General features: G+C 42.6%; 2 protein-coding genes across 4 annotated transcripts in view; both read right to left on the bottom strand.

Moving 5' to 3' along the window:
• Nucleotides 1-950: 950 nt before the first annotated feature.
• Nucleotides 951-6,952, bottom strand: asb1 (ankyrin repeat and SOCS box containing 1). The gene is made up of 5 exons (XM_076105172.1): nt 6,705-6,952; nt 5,726-5,864; nt 4,489-4,791; nt 3,497-3,879; nt 951-2,422 (listed from the first exon to the last, which is right to left on the bottom strand). Exons 1-5 carry the CDS (start codon nt 6,799-6,801, stop codon nt 2,292-2,294), a joined length of 1,053 nt encoding a protein of 350 aa, XP_075961287.1. The 5' UTR covers nt 6,802-6,952; the 3' UTR covers nt 951-2,291.
• A 2,074-nt stretch (nt 6,953-9,026) lies between these two features.
• The window catches only part of traf3ip1 (TNF receptor-associated factor 3 interacting protein 1), a 19,157-nt gene continuing 830 nt past the window's right edge, over nt 9,027-27,353 (bottom strand). Inside the window, exons 2-17 of one of the 3 annotated variants that reach the window (XM_076105130.1) lie at nt 26,609-26,677; nt 24,870-25,031; nt 23,269-23,397; nt 22,664-23,056; nt 22,508-22,579; nt 22,300-22,320; nt 22,070-22,093; nt 21,491-21,566; nt 21,041-21,061; nt 19,903-19,990; nt 18,870-18,956; nt 18,435-18,570; nt 18,320-18,350; nt 18,142-18,218; nt 11,776-11,993; nt 9,027-11,381 (exon numbers count right to left, since the gene is read on the bottom strand). In XM_076105130.1, coding sequence (XP_075961245.1) covers nt 11,216-11,381; nt 11,776-11,993; nt 18,142-18,218; nt 18,320-18,350; nt 18,435-18,570; nt 18,870-18,956; nt 19,903-19,990; nt 21,041-21,061; nt 21,491-21,566; nt 22,070-22,093; nt 22,300-22,320; nt 22,508-22,579; nt 22,664-23,056; nt 23,269-23,397; nt 24,870-25,031; nt 26,609-26,677 — 1,770 coding nt within the window. In that variant the 3' untranslated portion in view covers nt 9,027-11,215. Of the gene's footprint in view, nt 11,382-11,519; nt 11,666-11,775; nt 11,994-18,141; nt 18,219-18,319; nt 18,351-18,434; nt 18,571-18,869; nt 18,957-19,902; nt 19,991-21,040; nt 21,062-21,490; nt 21,567-22,069; nt 22,094-22,299; nt 22,321-22,507; nt 22,580-22,663; nt 23,057-23,268; nt 23,398-24,869; nt 25,032-26,608; nt 26,678-27,353 lie in introns of those variants that run through there. The other 2 variants (XM_076105146.1, XM_076105139.1) reach the window with 2 other exon arrangements.

The following is a 27,353-nucleotide window of genomic DNA, read 5'->3' as shown; positions in this document are numbered from 1 at the left end:
ATTTTCTTCCACTAGATTTAACCTAATTTATCCTCCAGAGATTCTGTCCATGACACTGACTCATATATTTTGGACTAGAACAGAGCTTGTGACGGGTTGCGAGGAAACGAGAATGAATCGTTTTTTGCTAACAGAACAGGAAGCTTGCAAAGTGATCCTACTTTTCGTTTCTGCTTTCTCGCGTCCGTGGAAGCCCTCCCATGTAGTTTTAGACAGTAAAAACAAACAGGAGAGAATATAGAAGTAATCTACATGTACTGTATGCAAACAGAAATGAGACACACAAAGCAAAATGGGCTGAAATTTTATGTTGACCAGGAACAAGGTTTGAGAAACGACACAAAGCCATACAGCTGCATCTCAATTAATTAGAATATCATCGAAAAGTTAATTTATTTCAGTAATTCAATTCAAAAAGTGAAACTCATATATTATATAGATTCATTACACACAGGGTGATATATTTCAAGCGTTTATTTCTTTGAATTTTGATGATTATGGCTTACAGCTAATGAAAACCCCAAATTCAGTATCTCAGACAATTAGAATATTACATAAGACCAATTAAAAAAAGGATTTTTAATACAGAAATGTTGGCCTACTGAAAATGATGTCCATGTACAGTATACAGTATGTACTCAATACTTGGTCGGGGCTCCTTTTGCATGAATTACTGCATCAATGCGGCGTGGCATGGAGGCGATGAGCCTGTGGCCCTGCTGAGGTGTTATGGAAGCCCAGGTTGCTTTGATAGCGGCCTTCAGCTCGTCTGCATTGTTGGGTCTGGTGTCTCTCATCTTCCTCTTGACAATACCCCATGCTTATGTAATATTCTAATTGTCTGAGATACTGAATTTGGGGTTTTCATTAGCTGTAAGCCATAATTATCAAAATTCAAAGAAATAAACGCTTAAAATATATCACCCTGTGTGTAATGAATCCACATAATATATGAGTTTCACTTTTTGAATTGAATTACTGAAATAAATTAACTTTTCGATGATTTTCTAATTCATTGAGATGCACCTACCGTATATGTGCAACAAACGCGCTCAGAAGCCAATAGGTGCAACAGACTCACAGAGAAGGCAGCTTTCTGGGCAATAAATACAAAGTTGATCTATTCATCATGAATAAGTTTCATTCACAGAAAGAGTTTTGTTAAATATGACTCAACAGGGCAGGTTTCTACATGATGGTAACATGTACATGAGTTATTAGACCCCAAATGCAGACTTTTCTCCTCAAAAGAAGCAGAATATGAATCTAATCTATAGAACACTTCTTTATCCTTGTACTTCACACTGGTGATCACTTATAATACAAGTGATCTACAGTGTAAACTTAAATACACAATTTAGAGCATTTCTGTTGCCTCTCAACGGCTCTCAACATGGCGATGGCTGTGCCGGCAGCTTGCAGCTAACAGTGCAAACAAGGGGAAAAGTGCTCACTGTTTACCTGGGGGTGGTGCCGGAGGGTGGGTGCTATGCATCCGAAACAAGCCGCTGTATGAGAGCAGTGCAGAGCGGCGGCAGTGAGCTAGCCAGTGGGGCACGCTCACGTGACATTTCATGTCTAACGGCCGGCTCGGCGATGTCATTAAAGCAAGGAGAAGCTTGGATAAGAACACACTCAGAGGGAGGGCGACTTCACTCTCTGCTCAGGTAAACATTACTCCACTCTATCTTTACATAGATACTAGTTGTTTGCTGCTGTATCAATGCTCTGGATATCCAATGGAAAACCTTTAAGAATGCAGGGTTGCTGCATATTCTTCCATTCACTCTGGCTGAGAGTTGGTGAAAGACCTGAAATCCAAGTTTACATAAAACAGATAAATGAGCAATTCAATGAGCTGGATGTGGGTAGTGTGTTTTTCCTTTTGAATGGAATATTTAATACATGGCATGCTAACTCATAGCTTCTCACAAAATGACATGCTCACTATGGCTTTTAAGCTGAAAAGTGCTACTTGAAGCAGGACCAGAACATATCCGGTGATTGAGGAAGTCACAAGTCAAACACTTAGGATACACGAATAGCTTCCACAAGCCAGGACTTACTAAGGCTTCTCTGATAAGTTCAGAGGCATTTTAATAAATTAGTATAATAACAGGAAGATAGGACTATTATTTCATTATTATTTAATTTTGAAAAATAATATTATGAACTGTCTAGCTTAGCAGGGATCACAAAATCTCCTATTTGTGTTGTGATATTCTGGGAGTTGTTATTTTTTCCAAGGTTTTGGGTCAGAAGAGCTCTGTAGAAGAAGGGAAGGATGGTTGTCAGTTGTGGTGAAGCAGAAAGTTCTTGATGGGTTGTGGCAGCGGTAACGAGGGTATGTGATTTAGGCGATTTTTGCCCATCGCTTTGCGGATCCTGATGCGACACAGGTTTGTCAGCCTGCGAGGGCATCCTGAGAAGACACAAAGCAGAGGTGGATCTCCTTAGCAGCTGCAGCAGAACCACACTACAGGTTTAGGTAAACCCTAATAACATGGTAAAGACCAGTTTATCTAATATATGCAAATTAACCTTTTTATGAGCATTTGTTTTTGGGAGGGGGGGGCATTTTTGCTTTTATTTTACAGATGTCAGTGTAAAAAAATGGGGGAACTGAGAAAGAGAGGGGTGTGGCATGCAACACAGGTCCCAAGGCCAGATTCAAATCTGGGACGTTGTTGTTATATAGCGTGCGATGTAACCAATCAGCTCCACTAAATCTGAATCTTTTCACGTGTTTCTTTGACAGCCATGTTGTTAGTTATGTCAGCCGTTGCTTTTGTTGTCAGAGCTGTGAACAAATGGTGAGACATAATGTATGAAATGCATTAAGGGGTACCTGTGGCATGTAAAGGCAGTTATGTTTCTGAGTTTATGTATATTATAACCAAATAGCATTACACTGGAAAGGTTTTCCAGTCCTACTTTAAACAACCTGTGCCGATTTGCCATATGGACCTTTTACACAGCAGCCATTTATATTTAAGAAAAGCACACGTGTCACTGATAGCATAAATGATGGCTCGGCTCTATTCAAGTGTCTCAACAGTATGAGCCAGCATGCACAATTCTTGGGGAATTTCGATTGCCTCTCAATGGCTTTCAACATGTCGACGGCAAGCTGGCGGCTCATAGCTAACGGTGCTAATGGTGCTAACAGCGCTGACAGTGCAAACTACGGCGACGATGTTATCAGCTGTTACCGCAGCATGAGAGCAGTGAAAAGCAGCGGCCTCGAGCTAACCAGTGGGGCACCCTCACGTGCACTAACATGCACTAAAAGCACACACTGCCAGACCTGCGTCTACTTTAGAACGTCAAAATGTCTTATCAGAAAAGGACCAATGGTGCATGTCAATTAAACCACAGTTGCAACACAAGCTATTTAATTACTAGAAGGCTGTGGATTGGCAGTTTTCAGGTGTAAATGTTTAGCAGTGCTTGGCTCAGCTAGGTCGTTTGCTCTTTATTCACAGATGTTACTCACTCCTCGCCTCCAGGAAGACCCGCAGCGCCTCCGGATCCACCTTCCTCCGATTGGGAGCCTCCAGCTCCAATCCGTCCCAGGGCACGAAAGCCGGGTCGGCCCCGTGGTCCAGCAGCAGGTGGACGAAGGCCACCTCACATCCATGTCGCAGCACGGCATCCAGCAGGCAGGAGGCCAGGCCGCGGGACAGAGCCTCTTGGCAGACGGGCCCCGTGTAGTTGAAGTCAGGCTGAGCGCCGGCCTGGAGCAGCAGCCGGAAGCAATGGAGGTGGTGGTAGGCCGCGCTGATGTAGAGAGGACACACCACCAGGGTGTTGAGGGTGCGAGCGCTTAAGAGGAGCCGGGGACCCAGCTGGTGGTCCATGTTTACATCAGCTTTGAACCTGGACGGAGGGAACCATGAACACAGTTTAACTTTTTTTTTTTAAACCTTCATGCCCTCTGAAGAAAGTACACGTATAGGTTGATTGCAAAGAAAATCGTCTTGAAATAAAACATTTTGAGAAGGCATTCTTTACTACAGATGTATGGTCCAAATTTAGCCAATATATTGTGCAAACAAGGTATGTGTGTACATCAAAACGTTGAGGGTCAAATTGAGTTTCAATCCGCTCAGAATGTTTCTTCTCATTAAATATTTATGTGTCCATGTGACTGCTGTCCCACGTGGGCTGCTGCTGTTGACTGGTGGGACCCTATGATTTGTTTTTGCGCATTCTGGGAAAGTTTAAAGTCGTAAAATAACCAAACTGCTGCCTGAAGCAATGGAACATATTGCATCACACAGCCAGTAGTAAATCAAAACGCTGACCTCTAGATAATCCACTGCATAAACAAAAGATAAAACTAATACTGTAAAAAGAAATAAAATAAAATAACGAGGAGGCTCAAAGATGGACTAGTTTGGCATGGAGAGCACCACCAGTAGTGGGAGAGGAGAGAAAACAAAGGAAGGACAAGTGACAATACTTACGATCCTCTCCTGCCCTCACCTGATGAGCTCCTGCAGTACGTCCATCCTTCCCACCCGCGCGGCGTGGTACAGCGGAGTGCTGCGATGGTGACGACTTCCGTTGGGGTCGGCTCCGGCCTCGAGGAGGATCCGGACACAGTCCAGGTGACCGTTCACCACAGCTACGTAGAGGGCCGTCTGACCTTTCACGTCGACCAGGTCCACCACGGCGCCCTGGGCGATCAGGTAGGCCACACAGGCGGCGTGTCCTGCCGTAGAGGCGATCCGCAGAGGGGTGCAGGGCAGACAGCCACAGCACCAAACAGACTTCTCATTGATGCGCCTGGCACCAAAGGGAGAGAAGGGAGTCGTTATTGGTCTTAACCCAAGATGCAACACGTTGGATTTGTCATGCTTGCACTTACGTGAAGTTTTATTTTTTATTTTTTTTAAATAATAGCAGGCCAATGACCGTAACACCACATTAAAAACAACAAACTTAGCAAAGTCTTAAAAATATCATTGCTGTGTGGTCATCACAAATTAAATATTTACCACAGCTACCTGCTAAAATGAACTACTTTCAACACCACTGCCCCGGGCAAGTTGGGTAAGGCGGGGCAGGGAGAACCCAATGAAGGAAAAAAAAAAAGAAAGTGTTTTATTGAAATAACAGCATGTTGTAAACCATGTGGAATAGAGATGAACTGCCCTAAGCCAGTAATAATGGGTTGGCTGGGTGTGGAGTACGAGTGCTGCATACAACCGCTGTGGGATTGGGGTTAAACGAGTGCTGACCGCTCTAAGATGGTCCCGCCTGGCTCTGATATTGTGAGCATGTACACGTTTCAGCACCTGTATGGACGCTCTCTCTATGCCAGAGAAGTATTACAGCCCCACCGTGGCCACCAACAATAAACCACGACGCACACATTGAGGAAAAGGACGCGTTTGGTTGTAGCACCGTAAGGGCAATGAGGATGAAAGCTCCCAGCGTGCGGGCGTGTGTTATGCAGAGACTGTTTTGTGGCAGAGACGTGTGAGGGCATATTCTGTACACCATGTGCTTCTCTCGGGCCGTCACTCAACAAACCTACCGAACAAACCCACACAGCACCACAAACCACTTAGTGCCACACATGAGCACTCTGGACAGAAGCTGCCACTTCTGCAGAAAGACGGAGCACGCAGCGCGACGGTTGAAACAAACAAAACAAAATACGTCTGTGTCAACAAAATCGTATTAGATTCATATCACGACCATCACTCCCTCCCACCGTCTGAAGCTGTCTTCCTGCAGCAGGTTCCTCAGGGTGTCCAGATCTCCGACGTAGGCCGCATTGTGCAGCCGCATGTCATCCTGCTCCAGGGGTTTGTCGCAGAACTGCTCCTGGAGCCATTCCTTCAGGTTACGGCCTGGGGAGGACACACAGGTAAGAAACTGCTGAACTGTGGCTTGTTGTGCAACCAGCGGAAACGCCAAAGCACTAATGCTCTGACGATTAGTCATCTTTTAATACTTATTCATGCTGAATGACTGATGAGCATATCCCTGGTACACAACCAAAACAAAACTGTTTTACAGATCTGTCGATTAAGTCAACTAATTGATTAATCGACAAAATCGTACGAGTGTTAGTCTACTAAGAATTTCTTTGGTCGAGGACAGCCTTAGTGTTTGATGTTTCAGACTGTACAGGATATTGTGAAAATACACCAATCAAGTATTTGAGAATCATGCATTTGACAGTGCTTTTCTCACTGCATATTAATTGGTTGCATAACTGCATAACAAGTGTCCCTGATGAATGTGAAAAGAATCTGTCATTTTGTTGTATCGTGACTCCCTGAAACCCTCATGGACAGCTGGCAGTCCCTGGGCTCATATTGTGGGACCCACAAACAAGACAAGATCGTCCACAGTAACAAAAACACCATAGAACTACATCAAGACCTCTCTGAAACAAAACAAGCTGCCTAATATAATGAATGCAGGGCTATGGTGTTAAAATTGCATTTTATTGTGCACTTGTTGAATATATGCATAAGAGCTCTAATGGTCCGAATGCGTCCATTACAACTCTGTGACGACATTGGGCCACACCTAATTCAAAAGGGAGTCAACCTCAATAACAACACCTCTGTGTCACTGTTACTGAAGTCTTCCTGTTGTTGTCTACTGCCGTCCTGCACGTGGAGGATGCACGCAGCACCCCTCGAGAGGACCGATGAATCATTGGGCACATTCATGGGTACCTGCTGCTGTGGCGCTGGGCAGATCGGAGACAGTGATGAGCGGGGGGGAACTGATACTGGGCGGGTCGTCAACATCAGCCTCCGGACCGTCGGCCATGCTCCCGAAATGTCACTGGAACTGGCGCTTCTTCAGGCAGGAGATCGAGACCGGTTTCCCAAAACACGGTTATAACAAACAAACAAGAGAGTCAGATAAGACACATCAAAACACACTAACGTGACTTGTGTTGACGACGGAGTCTTGCCTGCGTAACTTCCTGACTGCGCTCAGCTGAGCGGATTTAAAGGGGAAACGTCGCTTTAAATGCCCGAGCCTGACACTGTTCAACACCTTATAAAAAGTAGACAAATGGTGTCAAATATAAACAATTCAAAAATGATTATGTAAAGAAATACTTTCCAATGATACATAAAAAAGGAAACAAATATTGCATGAAACACTAATGTCAATGTAAAAAAATGAGGTTCTTTAAATCCCAAATTCGGAAGAAAAAACTAATTTAGTTGGTCTGAAACAAGTATAATTTAAATATACAGAGTCTAAGATATTGGAATCGGCCAATGAATGACCTCTTGTTAGTTTTTTGATGTTGTAAAAATGTAATAAACACAGGACATAAACACAGGACATGTCCTCAGCATCATCAATATCCTTAAAGTAACAGTTTGTAGCTTTTAGGGGGATCTATTGGCAGAAATGGAATATAATATTAATACGTCTGTTCCCTTTAGTGTATAATCACCTTCAGATAACAATCGTTGTGCTTTTGTTGCCTTAGAATGAGCGCTTTATATCTACAAACAGCAGGTCCTCTTCACGGAGCCAGCCGCCGGGTTTTCTCAGTTGGTTATGACCTGCAACCTCACCGCCACATGCCTCCAAATCCTACACACTGCACCTTTAATAGAATGGTGTGGCTGATCTTTGGTAATGACAACTGCTATGAATCAAGCCCACCTCCCAGAAGGTCATTTTAAAAGGTCATGGAGCAGTACCGAAAGAAATACCGGATCCAAGGAAAGGAGTTTAGCCTCATCAGCTACAGCTCCTACACAAGGGTTAGGCATTCTGTTTAGCTGCACTGAAAATGCTGTGTCAACTGTCTTTCTGACTGTTGATCTATGGTAAGTCATATTTGAGTGGGTAACATACACCAGGGAGGCATGGAGCCACTGAGGCCCTGGTGGTGCTCTAAAAATGCATGGACAGGTCAACACCTGCCCCGTGTCCCTAAAAGTGGACCGGTCGCTAACATACTTCCACCTCTCTAAAGACAAAGCTGTTTCATGGAGGAAAATTCTGAAATTCAGTTGTATCGATCATCAGATATCAGTTCATGGAGCAGTGATTTGCAATTATAATTTTGAGACGTACGTTATTAGTTATTGTAAGCTTGCAGCCAGATTCAAACCCATACTATCACAAGACCTGGGGTCATAGTAGGCAGCTCATCCTACTGATTGCAACCATCAGAGTAATGACCATTCAATAGTAATTTAATTAAGGCTGGACAATGTCAGATCGGAGAGGTTATGTGACCGCTCCCAACCCCGGCATTGTGTTTTTTCCACACAAAGTGTAGTTTAATTATTATTAAAGTAAAAAGAAAATAAAAGTGATTGGGCCTAACATAAGGATTAGTGGGTACGTGTGGACAACAAAAGTGAAAGTAAAAGATGTGGTCACTCATTAGCAGCACTCATTGTAAAATTCAAAGGGTAAAGTCAACCGAGTCTTTTTTAAATAGTGAAGATTAAAAGGGAAACGCAGATGGATAATGGAGCTGTCCTTTCCTCGGACTGCGCTGTGGCCTTATCTTAATCCACCTGTTGAGACTGGGGCCAGCGTCTTTGTCCGTGCCTTCTGGTCGGGGGCCTTCAGATAAATCTGACTTGCATCACAAATGCTCTGTCCAAACCTTGCTCAATAGCTGTTAAAGGGGCTTCCTAATACGCTTTGTGCGTGTTGCAGCTGTTTCATGGCTTGCCAGATGGAAAAAAAAAAAAAAGTTGCTAATGTTACTTGAGGTTCTCAAAAAGAACAGTTAAATGTTTTACTTCTGTCATGTCGGTCTAGGCTTCAAAAGAAAAGGAGTCCCGTTGAGAGTGTGACTTGGCCGTGCCAGACGCCTCAAGGACTTCACATGCATGAACTCGTCAAAATCATAAACCAGGGCCGTTTATCATTTCGCTCACACTGTAACTCCAGCGATCCAGACCTCTCATTAAGTCTCCATTATAAGGCCAACTTTTCTCTCAACTACTCTCAGCAACAGTCGCCACTCTCTGTTGACTCTTAAAAACAACAAGGAGAAACAAGTATTTACTGCAATGTAACCGTTTATTTCACTCCACTACAAAATTATATAATTATCTGAACTATGATACAATCTCCACATATACATAATGTACAGTTGAAAGAGAAACAGAGATTATGATACAAGTACTTTACATTGTTTCATATAAGACATATAAACACACAGGGTCTCACCTTTCCACAAGTTTTGTATGTAGTTTTCAATAAGTTACTTTGACTATAATTGATGGACTAAATATAATACTGACGTGAAAAAGATGTAAAATCAGACTAAATGAGAGTTTTAACTTTGGAATCCTCATAGTGACTGGCTCTCAAAAAGATCAGTCAAATGAATAGAATTAAAAGTACCACAGAAGAAATGCAGCTTTTGAAAGATTAATCAGAGTAACTTTGCTTTGTTTCCTGTAGCTCTTGATGCCCATGAACATTTCTTCCCACTGGCAACCTCTGGTACTTGCTGTCTGTTCTGCCAGAGTAACAGCTTCCAGCTGTATTGAGGTGTTGTGCCACCTATCCTCACACACGTTGATCTGACGAGAAAGTGGAAGTGGAAACCTGTGTTTGGGCAGATGTTTTGGAGTCTAGCTACTGTATGTATGGTTGTCAAATTAACATCTGGAAAAAAGAGCTTTGTGAATAAAAATGAAAAAAAAAATTTAAATAATGGATTCATCAATCCAACCAAATGTTTTTTTTATATTTTGTGTAAACACTGGGAGTCGATACCTGAAGTAGAACTATAGGTAGCAAACACACTTGTGCAAGTAATAACAGCAATGTGAAGTTACGTCGGTACTAAATATGTTAACTGCATTTTCAGAGTGAGACAGGCCACTATGCAAGGAATCACGGCTGACTAGTTGAATCTTGTTTTGTTATTTGAATTTCATTCACACATTATTGGAACTTTAAGGAAAACTGGGACAGTTTCCAACTGCAATTATCAGCCGAGTATTGCTTCAGATTGTCATATTTGCTACATCTGTAAAGCATATTTCTTAAAGTCACAACAGGAGCTAGTAACATTATGGTATAATTATTTTTTCCCGTATTTATAAAGAATAGGAATGAAAGTTTACACAAAAATTTGCCATCTGACCAAACATTGTCTTCATCCCAAGAAAGAAACAATTTGGCAAATCCTAAAGTAGAAATAGAGTGCAGGGATCTCCACAATGGCGGCCGTCTGAGTATTGCTTTTTACAAGATGGGATATGGTTGTTGTAAGCAGGCAAAGGTTGCTGAAAAACAGAATAAATCTTTTCTTTTCTTTTTTGTTTTAGTAAGAGTAGCTTGAAGAAGAAGGAAGCTTATAGAAAAATGTTTGGAAGCAAAAGTAAAGCTCAGTATGACATGTAAAAGGTCCCAGGACACCACATCACGTCACATACATTTCAATCAGCTAAACCATCAGGACTCCCACATAAGTCCTACATTTCTCCATGCAAGCCCCAGGAAATGTATTTGAACACAGGAATACTTCATTACTCATGTATAGCTAGTTCAATAGCACTATAGCAGATGTAATATTCATCTTAGAAACAGCACGAACTAGATCAAAAGACTGCTTCCTAAGTTCCCCACAGCCAGGAAAAATGAGAGGTGAGGCAATGAAACCAAAGCAACCACAATGTGCCACAGTTTTGTTTTGCTAGGTTAATAAAAATACAAAAATAAACAAGTGTATAGGTTTTAAAATTAGGTCCAGGGATTGCTGAGTGTAGAACAAATCATTTTTATGTTTTATTATTGTGTATTTTGGAATATATAGGGCTATTGATGAAATCACCCAGCATTAAATGCAACTATTAAGTCTAACTGTTCACTGGCTCATTCCACAAAGGCACCATTACAGAAAAGGGGTAAACGATGGCTACGGTTAGTGTGCAGAGCAGGAAGATATTTTTATTATCAATTAATTCAAGCATCCATCAGTGACAGCAGATGTTAGAGTAGAGTCAGACCGCCAAGCCATCATACGGAGCTTTTATTTACCAACACCTGACTGATATGTTTGGGTCCATCTCCTTTTCTGACAAAACCCCTCAAAGTGCAATGTTTGGTCCCATCCCACATCACCTCGAAAAAAACTAAATGGTCTTACCATTATTCTGAATGAGACACTGTTCATCCCTAAATCCTCAGTGCATTTATTTAGTACAGGTTTTCTTTGTAGACCTTGTTCCTAACTTCAGGGCCTGGAGGAGAAGTTGATTCCCGTCACCATCTTCTGGATCTTCTCCTCATTCCTCAGTATGTTGGACCTCACAGCACAAATCTTGTCCTGCTGGTCCTTGATCAGCTGCTCCAGCTCAACGAGCTCCGACTTCAGAGGCTCCACCGCCCTGTCTGTCTCTCTGCAGCATTAGCATGCAAACGCACGTACAAACACACAGAAGGGATGATGAATTTGCTAACATGCAATAAGATAAAAAAACAGGTTGAGAAAGTGTCCACCGTGACCAGAAAACACAGTAACGGAACAATTAGCCACCTTAGAGTTGCTCATCACTTTTTATTTAAGATAACAACGAATCACACATTATTTAAAATGACAGTGTGATTATATCCACACATGACCTGTGTTTTCATAGAAAAAATGGCATATGGTAGTAGCTTAATATAAATCATGATGACTTTCCTGTGAAACAGCAAAACAAAACAAAAATCAGTAAATTCAATGTTAAGATGGCTCCCTGTATGAGAAAGCGGCTCAACATTTTCAGCGTGTTGTGTGCGAGCCGACCTCACCTCTGCTCCTGCAGCAAGGCCTGTGCGTGCTCCTTGTTCTCCCGCCGCCAGGTGTGCAGCTCAGCCTGCATGGCGTCCATGTCCTCCTGTATGTAGTCCATGATCTTACCCAGGGGCAGGGCGCTGCGGCACACCGTCTGGATGGATGAGCGGAGCCGCTCTATCTCCCGCGTCACCATGTCCCGCTCTTTCTTCCTTGCCGCTTCAGACACCACGTTCTGGAAGAGGAGGAGGAGAATGCGATGGGTGGGGGGGATGAAATCGTTGGTGCTGTCAACTTACAAAAATTTCTAGGAGTGCGCTGTACATGTTGGTATTTGAGGAATGATTAATTCAATTTCAAATGCAGATGCAAGGCTTAAAAGGCATAGAAAGAAATTTTCAGTGGACAGCGGTGGTTGGACAGCGGTGGTTGGACAGCGGCGGCTCACCAGTGTGGCCGCTCACATGCACTAAAAGCAAGCGCGGCAACTCCGGTTATGTCAACAAAGGATGGAGAAGCTCTTATAACAACACACACACTGAATTCAGTCTCAGGTAGACATTACTCCACTATATCTTTACATTGCAAATAGTTGTTTGCTGCTATATTAATGCTCTGAATATCAAAGGTGGCACCTTTAAACCAAACCGAGTATCAAACAGCTGGAAGAACACACACAAAAATCACTTGTGCTTCCTGAGACCAAAACATAACAAACCCTCTTTAAGAATTCTACCTTTGCCAGCAGAGGCTCAAATGTCCAGAACCAGAGCAGGGCTGCATTTAGTGGTTTAGGATTTCAAGGCTAGAAATGTTAGGCAGGAATTCCACCAACCTAGCTGTATATATAAAGATCAAAGGTGCTGCTGAATTGTGTTGGCCAAAAGTAGGGGGACTGGTTGATGAAGGCCTCCAGTGTATGGTTGTTGGGGGGATGGGGGGGTTTCACCATATCCAAATTACACTCGGTCCCTCAATGGCAAAAAGGAGGGGGGGGAGGTATCAGGGATAGCCCTCCCTTGGCAGGGAGCAAATCCAAGGATGTTTGCTCAGCTGGGCTTTGCAAGGCCACTGAGTGTGCGTATGCGTGTGCGTAATGCGAAAGCAGTCAGTATCGCAAACCTAAAGCCACACACACACCAAGCGAAGGCTGAGGCGAAGCATACAGTTGGACACGCACAGCCCCTCTGCACTCTCGGTCTTTAAGTCTTGTTTATTTTAGTAACAAGCTGTGGCAGCGGGGTTATTTTACTACAGTATTGAGTAACAACTACTACACTTATGGCTCCTTTCAAGTTCAACCAGTGGGCCAATTTATACCAATCGGCTCCACAGATGGGAGCACCTGCCCTCGCGAGGCAGCGGGGAATCATATTCACAACGGTGTGTAAACCGAGTGACAGCTTCCTCTTCAAAACACACAGCCTGTCACACACGCTTGGCGTGGCTGGCACATACATCCTTATCGAAGCCATCTCTCAGAACAAACCAAACAGCTCAGCAATTACAGTTTGAGAAGGCGGCTTGACTGGACACGACCACACTGCAGGAATGACATCAAGCGTCACCGTTTTGCCATCGTGTCTTTTACAGGAAGGCAAGTACAAATTTCCGACAGCCTCGCTCTTTGTTACCTACTTGAGGCGGTTCAAGAGTGCGAGGGGTTGAAACGCCTGGGCCCAGCGCTCCCCATAACAAGGTGGGTGGCTTTCCACTGGGCGCTCTGGACCCCGCAGCTAGACAAACACTCCACGGCTCATTCGGCCTGCCTGGCTGCGGTCTGATCTGCGCGGCCCAGACGGGACCCATGGCTTCATTCTATTTGCCGTCCTCTTGGCTACCCTGCCCCTCAACCCCCCTCCTGCTCCCTCTCCCTCTCTGTTGGAAAATAATAATAAAAAAAAAAAACTCAGAGTGAAAACATGAGTGCACACGGTTCGTGTGCACTCTGTCCAGGTGGATATAAATCACAGCTTTATGGAGGTCTCTGTCGGGTTCTACGAGACCTGTGTGCTCCTAGTTTTCCTTTTTCTCACCCAGATCACAGAACAATATTTAGATGTGGTGACCGCAGAGGGGCAGGAGGTGAGAGAGAGGAGGAAGGGGTGGAGACAGGGAAAGGTTTTCCCATTATCTCAGACAGTGATGAAAGCCCCAGGCAATGGGGAAGACACAGCCGCTGGCTGGAGCTAGAAAGGGCAGGTGGACAAAAAAAAAAGGGGGGGGGTTGTCGCTTTTAAGAGTTTTATACCTACAGAACTGTCTTGTAGATTGAGATGTCTCCATCTTGTGGAAGTACATAAATAAATACTTTCATCTTGTTTTCATCAGTACTTACATTAGTACATTACATTAGTACATTAGTGCTTAGGTCTCCGTCAAAAGGAGGGAAAACAGGGTGAAATAATTTCACCCGGTTATCGCACGTCCAATCGGCATAATTTGGAAGTTCGTGCAAATATGTGATTTATGGACTGGAGGCAAGAGGAAGACATTCCTCAGTCTCCTTTGACAAGAAAAATGGCGCGCATGGAGAGAGGCCGACAGTGGCGGAGCAACCTCTGGGGTATCATTAGCTGGGAAAGCAATCATTTAGACAGCAGGAGATTAGCCTCCATCATAGGGAGAGATGCTTCATTACTGGATATTAATCAGCTTCACTTGGAGGATGAGAGACAAGTGTACAAACCTCTCGTTAGAGCCGTTAAGTCAACATTCAAGTTGAATCAATTTAAGGTCAAGTTATAGTTGTTACAGTAGGTTGTGCTCAAATGTCACTCTTTATGAACTCAAGCGAACTGCTCTTCCATCGTCACAAACACAAAAAAAAAACATGCAAGAGATTCAGAGCTTCTGGGGAACAATTCTACTGGCTACTGGTGACCATTTGAAGACACTGAAGCGCATCCCAGTGCTTTTTACAATGTGTTGCCCCGTAGGAGATCTGGTGAGCAAAGCACAGAGTGAGTATGGGGCTCTGGGACGTTGTTTATGGGCTTCCCCGTCATTTTTCATAGCAGGCCGCTCACAAGTCTAGCTAGATCATAAAAATAGCTTGGAGTCAGTGAGGTGAGGAGAAAAGCTTACGGCCACTGAGGTTACAGGATGTTGTTGTAAGGCCACTGTAGCCCCTTGGGGAGACAATTGAGATCACCACCCCGGGCTACGAGGTGAACTGACAGAAACCTTCCAAAAGGGTCCAACTGCAGTAACTGAAAACGTAAACTGGATTTCTCTTCTTTTTTTTTTTAAGGAGGTTGCTCATCATTCAAAACATTTTCGTGGAGAGAAAAAGCAATTTTGAAAGGTTGGAAGATACTACTCCTAAACATAACTGTGCACGTTTGAGGTCTGGTCGGCTGACAGATTGTGGGTGCTTCAGGTAGGTACTCCTCATAAACCTGACCCCACGCCTCTAACGAGTCAATATGACCTCTACAAAAGTAATATGACTAATGGAATGCCACAGGGCCATTTCCTTATGTTTCCACAAAAAAGATGTTTATAAAGACACAGAGGTCTGCAGAGAGGAGTATTTATTTTCTTGACGATTCTGCAGAGAGTATTCTGTCCCTTCTGCTCCGTGACTCTCACTCAACAGCAATCCATTCGTATGCCACAGGGTTTATTTATACATTACAAACCATCATCAAGGCTAATTTGGTGGGGGGAAAAGAGTACACAAAAAAATCTTATGAAAACGCAGCTGCTGCAAGGGGCAGATTCTGTCTAAATAAAAAGAGAGCTATCTTGGAATAATATACAATACTGCCGAGGGGGTCATGAGGAAGGGCATCCCCATAAATATACAGCAAATTCTTCAGTCACACACACCACTGTGGTGGGACACGGCGAATACAATCATTTGCCTGTTTAAGAATTCCCTGTATTTACATTAGCGGCAATGTGGCAACTATGCACTGGCTTAAACAATAGCTAAATTAATTCAGAAATGACAGAGAACATAAATTACAATGCGGGTAAGAATGTGTAGTTTGGATTTTCATGAAATATATACGAAATGGTGCAACGGTCGCCATTTTCTTTTTAACTGAACGTGATGCCGGATCTTAAATCAGGGTGGTTTGTGACTCAGTGTTTTGATAAACATCGGCCTTTAAGAAAATGAATAGCGGCAGCTGAAATCTCAAACCCGTCCGTCATACCACATTGAATGAGGAAGCTCAATATTTACATTTTTGACCCTGCGTGTTTTACCGTGATTACAAGTAAAAAGAAGAAAAAAAAAAACTACTCAATTAGGTTGACCTCTCCACCGTTTCATGTCAGGAAGGAAGTCATTACAGTTCTTTATACAGCTGACGAGGTAAGGCCAATAATGATGGAGGGCTGGACTTAACAGTTCCTATGTCCAGACATACCTGTTAGAAGCTGCGTGTGCACACCGTACAGGATACTCTGAAATGAAGCTCTGAAAACTGAGGAGGCTCCATTAAGAAAATTAGGATAAACTCTACGAGGCTATGCAACGCTCACGTTCCACAAAGAGCTCTTCCATTTTGGATGTTTTCCTGTGTGTCTGTGCATGTATGTTTTGGTGCATAGTTTCTTAAGATACATTCTTTTTAAGAGAAGAGCGGGTCGTATGGAGTGATGTGAAAATTTCACGTCATGGCCAAAGTAATTGCGATTCACAATGTAATCCAGATAATCATACAAATATGCTTAATATGGCACCAAAACATACTGGAATCACTTTACCTTACATTTTGTTAAGAAACAATTGTTTGTTTTGCTTCACAGATAGGACACACATCCTTTTTATGTGAGAAACAAACTCTTGAATAAGGTAATAATAATAAATCATAAGGTCCACCTGCATAAATTAAGGATACATTTTAGAAAAAGCAACATTGCAGGAGTCTGTTCTTTCTTAGCCTACATATTACTTTACTTTTGTAGGCTCTATTTTTCACTTCTTCATCATGACAATGAGCTAGAGAGCTTTTTCAAGTCGTGACGATATTCATGATTATCCCAATAATGGAAATTTACCCCAATCTAATTATTATGGGTATTTTATTATTGCGATCCACGATACAAAATCCTACATCATCTCATCCCGAGTGGGTAGAGGTATGTAAAAAGTACACACACACACACACACACACACACACACACACACACACACACACACACACACACACACACACACACACACACACACACACACACACACACACACACACACACACACACACACACACACACACACACACACACACACACACACACACACACACACACACACACACACACACACACACAAGGTTGGTTAAATGCTTGGCCTACAAATTCCCGACAAGCTATTTCAGTTTACTGGTGGCAAAGCTTGAGACAACTTCAGGTGTGAGTTACGAGGGATGCTGTCTGAGGCCGCCGTTAGGAGGAGATGGGTCGGGGGATTTTTTTGTTTTGCATGAGTGACAGTCCAAAACAGAGCATCCATCAGAGTCAGGGTGGTCAGCTAGGAAGGGATGCCGGGAGAGTATGCTTCAGTGAAGAGGACCACCCAAAGCAAGACAGCGTACGCCACCTCACACCATGGACTGCAGACCAAACTGTAAGCTTCACACGGATTCACACTCAAAATAACAATGAGAGACGGCTCTCTCTAAGGCTGATGAATAAACTGACGGAGGGGACTGCATGATCAACAGCAGTAATGCGTCACTTTGAAAAAAAAAAAAAAAAAAAGTCTAATATGAAGTCTAAATCAAAGAGTTGAGAAGAAAGTAGGAACTTTAAAAGAAAAGCTGATAACTGAGTGCATTGGAGTTTAAATGGACGACTGAAACCTCACACTGGTTGTGCATTGTCTATTTTCTGGAATAACCGAAGTACACACTAGGGGAGGGAGTGTGAACAGCCAGAACAAGATTGCTCTGAAAGCTAGTCTCCAAGATGGCAGATACCCCTTAAACTGTACACAGAACAGAGAAGTCTGTAATAATACAACAAATCAAGCATACCTAAGATATTGAGCAACCCCAGAAAACAGGCTCCAGACATCTTGATGCGTGTTTCAATTGCGTGTGGTCTGCCAGAGGGCACACTTGCTTATTAGCCCCTCGGCCTCACCGAAGGGGAGCATATTTGTGGTTACGAGGTGGTGCAATTACACCTCTCCACTCCATTTGTTTATATCTTTCTTTTGATAATAACCAGTGTTGCACTGGGCCGTTCACTGTGGTTCAAACATTTGCGCTGGAGAGCAAACCTCCGAGAGAGACCGGCTGATAGAACGAGTGGCGAGGTTTAAAGGGAGCTCCGAGTCACTGATAAGGGTGAGCGGAAGAGAACTAGGCTGATACTGCCCTCTAGAGGAGAAGCAGAATAACTACTGCTGTAACTGCACGTACCTGCTCTTTAGACTTGGGGGAGGACGGGGACAGTTCATAGTCTTTCTTGGTCTCAAGGATCTTTTTCACGAGGCCACCTACAGTGAGAGAAGCAGTGAGAGGAACGGTGAGAAATGTGTTTCCTCACAGCACCAGGTGATTAACTCAGCAAGAAGACAATCAGGATACGACCGCGTACCATGTTTGTCTTCACTGTTGAGCTCTTGCCCCTGAAATGGAAAGAAAAAATATATTAGATAACCATCTGCTGTAATCTCATTGTATTTGAACAACTCGCTGTTGAAGTCACATACCACCTCCACCTCAGGAGCATCTGAGGGCGGAGGGACCGCCTCCTCCACGAGAAACTGCTCGTCTTCATCCTCCTCATCCTCAGACAGCATCTTCCCATCCATGATGACTGGTGCTGAGGGCTTGGCACTGGACAGCCTGGTAGGCAGACAGAGAGCGTGACTCATTTCTAACTGAAAACTACGCATAGCATTCACTGTGAGAAGAGACGTGTGCCATCTTGTAGACACCTTTGTCCAGTGTAACTGTTGACTGGTTAGACCTGCTCTATTATAACACAGTTACAAAACGCTATCTTCATTCGGTGCGTTTCCTGCATTTTCTTTAGTAATGTAAGTAGTGATCCATGTCTCCCGCTAGCAGGGACGACACTGAAGAATGTATTGAGGAAGAAGAGGAGGACGTATGGCATTAGTGAGCATGTGTGGTGAAGTCACCTCTCAGCCGGGGTCACTTCGGAGTAACTTTCCTGTTTCTTGACTCGAGGGGGTGCTGGACGAGCACTGCCGGGCCGTGGTATTCGCCTGTTGTTGCAGATTAAAAGGATTACACACATAACTGAAATAAGATGTTACACTAACCATTTTGGAACTAAACATGGGTGCATTTATACAAGTCATTTTCCTTTGGTTTCACAGGCTATGTTTTTGTTTTTTCTTGACTTCCTTTACAGGCCAACTCTTCTGTTAGCAGCTCTCTGTGATTTGCCAGATGTCGACTTTGTGACAGCTTCACTGAGTCGTTCAGATTTCAGGATGATAATTGTTGCTCGGAAAACAAAACACTCACAACAAAAACAGCGATAATACAGCTGCCAAGCCAATCGACTGTCTCCGATTAGTTGGTTAAAAACACAGAACATTCGTAATTATCAAAATTAAAAAGGCAATGATTCAACTGTGTAATCTACTGGAACAGGAACAAACCAGCCTGAACTTTAAACAAATAAAGAAATTGGATAAAATGCAATGCAATAACATTGGTCCTACACGCCTACGTCTTCTAGAACAGATGACCTACTGCATAATACTCCAAAAAGAATTGGAAGAATGACGATGGGAAAAATGGTGTACTGATTTAGCCAATGAGACAGATCCTTCAGAATTATTGTTCTCATCAGGTGAAAAATTGGCATAAACAAAAAGAAAAAATAAGAAACCACCACATAATTGAAATAACATCTTAAATCTTCTTAACAAAAAAGTTTCATAAATGTATTATTTATTAAATGGCTATTGTGCAATATTGCATTACATTTTGTTGAGCCTGGTATAAATAGATGTGCACGTACATGTTTGATAGATGATTGTGAGAGCAGCTTAAATAATCAAAGTGAGATTTATTTTATTGCTTGACAGTTAATGGGAGCTGTCTTTGTCTTTTAAAGTGAATAGTAATGCTAGATCAGTACCCTGTACCTCAGCGGAGTGCTGGTGAAATGAGTAAAGGTTGAGTGTTGACTTTACAGACCTGGAGGCCATGTCGGACGGCACTGAGGAGCCTGCAGTGTCTCCATTTTCCTGGGGAGCAGGTCTCTGGGCTAACAGAGCATCTCCGTCTGTGAAAGGACAGCAACGACTTATAGTTATCTCAGTGTAATACAGCAAAGGATTAGATCTATCCTCCGCATGGTGGACGCTGACACTAATACTAATGACACTAATACCTTTACAACAAGTTCATACAGTACCAATGTTATTTCTATGGCTTAAATGCTACCAATCTGACAAAGCTACAACTAGTTCAAAACACTGTGGCAAAAGGACACGTACATTTAGCATTGTAACTTCAGCCGTAGCCGCCGTGCATTGACTTTCAACCCATTAAGACTGATTTCTGAGTTCACCTTCTAAAACTCCACAAACCCTTTACATACTCTAAACTCTGAGCAGGAGATTTGGGCTTGGAAAGATTGGCTCATAAATGGATGTTATCCTTTTGGACTTAACTCTTAACGTATCTGGAATTTCTAAATTTTTGTTTATTTCTGCAAATGTCGTTAACTCACCTACTGCTTCTACTTGATTGTTCACCTCACTGTGTAAAGAGGGGGGATTTCATGTGGTTAGGGCTTTTTTGAGGATTTTCTCGTTGTCTTCTAGGAGAGTTTAGTCTAGGTCAGGAACCGTTGCTTTAGTAATCCTGTAAAGCCCTTGAGACATCGTATCTGATATTGAGCTTTACTAATAAACCTGACTGACTTGCTCAGACACCTTAAAAAAAAGCATGTTGTTGCCCTAAATCAGTTAGAATATCACTCAGTCCCTCAGTGAGTGATTGTACTCACTCTGTGACTCAATGTCGAGCCTGAACTCAAAGGAGCACTCTGACTCATTGGGGAAGACACTTCTTTGTCCCCTGATCCTTGTGCTTTCAGTACTGAGTTAGTAGGGCGCTTACTTCAGAGTCACAACCAAATATGGGGTATTTGGTGTATTTATGGAATTGATCAATTTCAATACTGTCTTTTTCTATTATTGAAATTTACCAAGGCAATCCTCAAAATGCATTTTAGATCAAGCGCACCAACTCTCCTGTCATGTTGACAATAATTCCCACATGGAGAATTCTTGTGTGAATGTTAATGAGACAGATAGAGAATAATTACCTCCCTCGCTGTCAGATTCATCTGTTGGAGAGCAGAACAAGAAGAGGCATTGTTAGTTTCATTGCCAGTGCAACTATGGAAATAGTTACAGATCAATGTGACATGTAAATATGGAGTGTGAAAAACCAAACCAATAGGCTGTTTATCTTTGTAATATTTTTATTTTATTTTTCTTAATGTCAGTTCCTATGAAGCTTTTGTTGACACTGCCAACAGTAATCCTGATGAGTCACTACTACCTCCCGCTAAGTGAAACCAGTCAGTGATTTTATTAGACACGTGGAGTGCACATAGAAAGCCTTCAACTGTAAAATCTATTTGGATGCACTAAGAGCCCCTTTGTCAATAATAAAGTGCAATTACTTTAGACAGCTGGTTTACCTATGTGAGGTATGCCTCATTGGTGTAGCTGATTAAAATATGGTGCTGGGGAAGAAAGGAGGGGATTACCTTGACCTCCAATTTTGGGTCTCCGCCTCTGCCCTTTGGCAGATGCAGGCCGAGGTATTCTAGCTGGACTGTCAGACTGTGAGAGAAGCAAAGACAAGCAGGCAAAGGATACAAGTTTAGGACAATAAGCACTGAAAAGCCACACATCACTCACTGGCTGTTGGGGTGATTTGGAGGAGTGCAGTCTTGGACCTCTCTCTATTGTGCCATCCTTTCATGATCATTCATCATTGTCTTTGGTAAGCTTGAGGTACACTGAGGTACGGTATAGTGAAATTAAGCCCCAATAAACATGGAAAATTATTATTTAAACCATGCATACAGACAGACCTCTACATGCAAAATACAAAAGTTAAAAGTTATGGGAATTCAGTTGGTTGCAATCTGCAACCCCACCACTAGATGTCACTATATCCTACACACTGGTCTTTTAAACTGCTGACAAACATACCCTGAAGTATCATACTAATAATAAAAAAACATCGGAATTTAATGAAGTGTAGCAACCCCCCTTAAAAAAGCAACAAAGCGAAGCTAATGAAAAAACAACAACCTGTGAATCGCAGATTAAGATCTTACCTGGTTCTCAACTGCTTCGGCAGGCTGCACAGGATAAGAACACAACATTACATCACACACACACCAAGTACTCACATTTAGCAATTATACAGGTAATAAGAGGAAACAAGACCTGACATGTCTGCTAAATACTATGCCATAGCAACCAATAGTCACTGCATTCTAAACAAAATGCACTGTACTGTAAAGCTCTAATGTTCTATGCATTCTGTTTCTGCAGGGTTGAATACCTCATCATCTGGTTTTGGTTCCTTGCAAGAATAAGAGGCACAACATTAAAAAGTTTAACTTAACATGTAAAATCAGATCAACTCTATGTGTCTGAATTGGCTGACTTGGCGTACAGGAAGCTCTGCCACACCATAATTACAGATGAGATAATCAGTTGGATCAAACAATGTATCATTTATGAAATTCCTGCCAAAAGATGGAACTTACCGCTGGCACAGGTTTGGCTGTTTTGCTGGGCTCAGGGCTGGCTTTCTGCTGTGGTTCCTCTGACACTCTGGCCTAGGCACAAGCACACACACAGAAAGTAAATAATGGCATTTGTTGCTAACATTTAAGGTGTGAGTGGGGTTACGGTGGGCATACCTTGCTATTGCCACTCTCTCCACTTTTGTTTCTGTCTTCCCGCTCTTTGTGTCGCTCTCTCTCTTTGTCTCTGTCTCTCCGCTTTTCCTTGTCTCTTTCCCGGTCTCTGTGAGAATCTCTCGTCTTATCCCGGCCTTTGTCTCTCTCCTTGTCTTTTTCCTTCTCTCTGGCTCGTCCTTTGTCTTTGTCCTTGTCTCGCTCCCGGTCCCGGCTCTTGTCTTGGTCTCGGTCTTTGGCGTGGTGGTCCTGTTCACTGCGCTGGTGCTTTTCAGGGCGCTCCCTGTCACGGTGTTGCTCCTTCTCCCCGTCTCTGCGTCGGCTCTCCTGCTCTTTGGGCTGCTCTGGGTCCTTCTGGTCCCGGCTCCCGCTGCGCTCCGTAATGGTTTTCTTCTCCTGCAATAGTTCATGCCAACACAAAGGGTGAGGAGGACATAACGCCAGCCTCAGCTACATGCTAGGAAACTCATCATTTGAGCATCTCGTTCATTTTTCAAACCAGGCCTGCAGCTTGCCAGGCTAAATGCTAACACAGACAGTACATTTTACACTAGATGTAGGATGAGCAGTGTGTAATTCCATTATTAGAGTGGACGGAGGACTCTCACCTCTCTATCAAGATGACGTTCACGTCCCTCCCTGTTTTCCTTGTCCTGGGATCTGGAGGTGCTGGCCTTGGTCTTTATGTCCACCTTTTCTCCTGCAAGCACTCGCTTCACTGCATCGTCACTGGACATCTGTAAACCAAGAACAGGACAATCCTTCAGTTTGCAGCTTTTTTCTCATTTGCTTTGGCTTAATTTCTTTTGAAAACAAAAATTTTAGCTCTCCAGATCTTTCCGAATGACTTTGTTCACAACAGATCTGAATTTCTCATTCATTCAAGCAAATTGCACGTGTTTTGGCACACGTGCAAAGAAAACTGTCAACAATTTGGACAAGAACCACTTGCACATGGCTTGCTGATCAAAACTTGGTAGTTGATTCTCAGAAACATTGTCGTAGTCTTTCTAAACATTCTTTCATCGTATGAGCCGTCACATGCAAAATGAATCCATATCTGTCAGACATACATGTATATGAAAGATCAACGGTGAGCTTTCTGTTTACTGTATATGTAAGAAATTGCTCCACAAATGTATTTACTGTATACATACAAATGTGTATATAATATGTTTCTGTACACAGTATTGCGTAGTATTGACTTTTCCCTGTAAACTTTTCCCCACTGTTGAAGCTCAGTGGGATACACAATTGCATTCAGATAGACACAACAGACATTCTTGTACAGTACAGTAAGCAGTTGGTGTCAACAAAAACATCTTGCAGGATTTTACAGCCATGGTGAAAAAACTTGAAACATTTTGACCAGTACGGCTCACACGATGACAAAACAACTTGTCCTTTAGGTGGCAAGTTACTGACAGAATAACTAGGTTTTGAAGCATGGACGAAATGTTTTGGGAGAGTTACTACCATTTGCAGACATGCAATGCAGTTGTGATATCCCATGAAACAGCTGTGACAATTGCACTTACAGTTTAGATATGATTAAAAAAAAAACTGCTTCAAAAACTGAGCCAAAGCGATTGAGAAAAACTTGAATACAGCAATAATATCAACGAGTAATATTAAGTGATGTTTGAATATTTAACAAGGAGGGTGGCATTTTTTATGGATTTGGTTTCTTACTTTCAGAGCTTAATGAACGTTGGTGGAATTCTCATGTATTTGTGAGGTTTTCATTTGCTTTTACTTTATAGTTAAATAAATCTAAAATACTATCTCAATTAAATCTAGGATGTCTTTTCAAGAACAAGAACAGGAAGAAGAAGTAGCATACAATCAGAGAGGAATACGCACAGTCTACATGACGGGAAATCAAAACACTGTCCCTTTGGGACCAGCTCATCTGTTTACACTCCTTCTCCAGGGTTCAATTAAAATACTTCAAAATTTTCCCTGGGGTGGCTGGACAATATTCCCAAGAGTACAACATTTGAATGTGAAACATAACACACAGTAAAAGGTATTTCTATAAATGTAGTGTCATAATGATATTGCTTCGCCAGAATGGAGACGGGAGACATTGGAAAGTGAGCGTTTTCAATTTCCCATTCATCTTTTCAGTTTGTGTTTACTTGTGTGTGTGTGTGTGTGTGTGTGTGTGTGTGTGTGTGTGTGTGTGTAATCTCCCAAGAACACGGACCTTGTTGATGCAGCACTTGGCCATGGCCTGCAGCAGCTCATTGGTTCTCTCAGGCTCATGTCCGGCCACAATGCGCGCTGGCTTTGCCACCAGGGGCTCGCCACTCACCAGCATCACGACATCTATCGCTTTCTGGAGGAACACGATCTTGGAGTCCTTCTCCTAAAAAGGAAAAAAAGATGCTGCGGTGAACAGGAGAGACAAGAGATAGGATGTGGTTATGAAAGCAAAGGAACTCCAGTGGGAGTTAGAATGATTACACCCTTGAGATGTGCATAATCTTTGCGAACTATGTTCTACACACTATGTAGAAGGCTACGAGTCTACGTAGTGTGAATAGTCATGCGTTAGTCGACTCTGATTCCTCTCCTTTCTTGGCCAAACTATTTAAACAAACACATATCTTACCTTGAAAATAATTTGCTACACATTATACATTACAATTTATGGCAGAATTGTTAGCTTTCTGAACATGACATCTAGCAATCCAGCATTTCAGTTGTTCTGAGGGACAAACCTCTCTGTTCAGGAAGCTTTTAGCTTTTATGCTCCAAGCTGCTGGAGCAACATGCCAGAGGGTCTGAGCATACAGTAGCTGAATGCGTTTGAAGTCTTCAAATGTATGCATTAAGACTTTTTATTAAATAAAATCTAGGCTTAATGTAACATGACATTCTATCGTCGTGGTCTAGCAATTTAATTGAGATTATGGGAGCTCATGCCTGAGAGGGCTTGTGGCCGCCATGATTAACATTTTAGGGTTATATTAATGTTTTTTTTCTTTTATTCTGTCTGCCTGTCTCTCTATCTGAAATACAAATACATCCCGACATAAAAGGCAGTAAATTAGATATAAAATTGATCGAATACAAGAGCCCAGGGCAGGAATTTCAGAAAAAAAGTCATTTATAGAACAAAATGGCAGCAACAAATTAACTTCTTTTGATCCGTTGATTTTGGTACAAAATCAAAGAATTAACAATAAATATGTTTTAGAAAGCAAAGCATTCAATATATGAACGATACATTATTTTGGGGAAGGGGCGGACTGTCCCGTCAGTAAGTTTGGGAAGACTCCCGAAACAGCTGATCCATTGCAGGCCGAACAGTTAGTGGTGTTTATGCTCGCATAGAAAGGGCCTCTCCAAAGTCCTGGGCTGAATCTCAGTCCCAGTGCTTCCCTGTTTGGGGGGGGGGGGGGTCTCTCTACTCAATTCACTTGTTGCAGCTTCTACAAAAAGCCGTGTGACAGCCATGAGTGAGGAAACAATGCGAAATACTAAATGCAACAACCACAATTTAACACAATTTAACTACAGTAATGCGCCTGTTGTGAGACATCCAGTTTCTATCGGTGACATTTATCAAAGCCCATGCAGCATCTTTCTATCCAGTATTGATTTGGGGTCAACTGTCAAGCAGCAGACTTGAGTTGTGACACTTGAAGGCCCTCTCAGTCATGTCCTGCCAGATCTTCTCCCTCAATGAGCCACAAAGGCAGCGTGTAGAGTTACTCCCACACAGACCTCAGACTGTCCCATGTAAGGCGCAGGTGATCTCATATAAAAAGGCTGCTGCTTAGGACAGAAATGCATATTCTGTGTACAAGCAACACATTAATTGAGACAAACAAATATGAGGGGAACACTATTAACCAAAAACAGTGATATCAATTTAGTGTTGCAGGAGGTCAGAGGGTACAAAAGATCAACCAGGAGGACAGAGTGTGGTCAACTTACCTTAACATTATCTGACTTCATTTCATTTTCTCCATACAGACCTTTCATAAAACCAGTCGTCTTGATGACCTGAAAGTGGTAGGAAATAAAGGTTTTACACTCGGTTGTCAGATTATTTGCAGTATTAACTGTTTCGTAAACCTACAAAATGTAAATATATAATGTGGACCACTATTAGGCTCTATACCTCAGCATGTTTGATAGCCCATCCGTGCAGTCGAACACATTGCTAATCAGAGGAAAGGAGTCGCACATGCCGACACGCTTATCAAGTATACATGAACCTGATATATTAGACTACTTAACGGGCGTAGAGTGAGAATGAGATCTCACATCGGTTGAGAAAGGTTAAACAGATTTCACCGTGCTTGACACCTTGTATCAAAAGGATTCAGGTCACTAACAACAGATGGAGCCTTAGATATGAAGCAGTGTTTTATGGAGCACAATGTTGGTACCACATCTATTTCATCTTTGTTACCTATAGCCTACTACTAGCACAGATATTTTTCTGCCTGTGTTTGAGTTGATAAAGTGTTGGTTATTTGAAGTTTAGTTTGATCCATCTCAATGATATCAATAAACTAGTTTAGAACAACAGTTCCCAGTCACTATTACTGCAATTATCCAAAGCTGAAATGTCCCGGAGTGGTACATCAACTCTATGTTGTAGATCAAGAAGATAAAAGCAATATGCAGTGATTAATCAGAGCACAGCGTCACCCTCGGTGTTATCAAACAGACC

The sequence above is a fragment of the Anarhichas minor genome, unplaced genomic scaffold, assembly GCF_050575085.1.
Source record: "Anarhichas minor isolate MPS153535 unplaced genomic scaffold, ASM5057508v1 ptg000004l, whole genome shotgun sequence".
NCBI classification, from domain to species: domain Eukaryota; kingdom Metazoa; phylum Chordata; class Actinopteri; order Perciformes; family Anarhichadidae; genus Anarhichas; species Anarhichas minor.
This window is presented reverse-complemented; position numbering and strand designations above follow the sequence as displayed.

Excerpts from the sequence above, each read along its gene's own strand:
- asb1 (XM_076105172.1), bottom strand. The coding sequence starts at position 6,801 with ATGGCCGACGGTCCGGAGGCTGATGTTGACGACCCGCCCAGTATCAGT. Across the intron at positions 4,792-5,725 it reads CAGGAAGACAGCTTCAGACG|GCGCATCAATGAGAAGTCTG; the intron begins GTGGGAGGGAGT and ends CTTTGGTGCCAG. Across the intron at positions 2,423-3,496 it reads GGTCTTCCTGGAGGCGAGGA|GATGCCCTCGCAGGCTGACA; the intron begins GTGAGTAACATC and ends GTGTCTTCTCAG.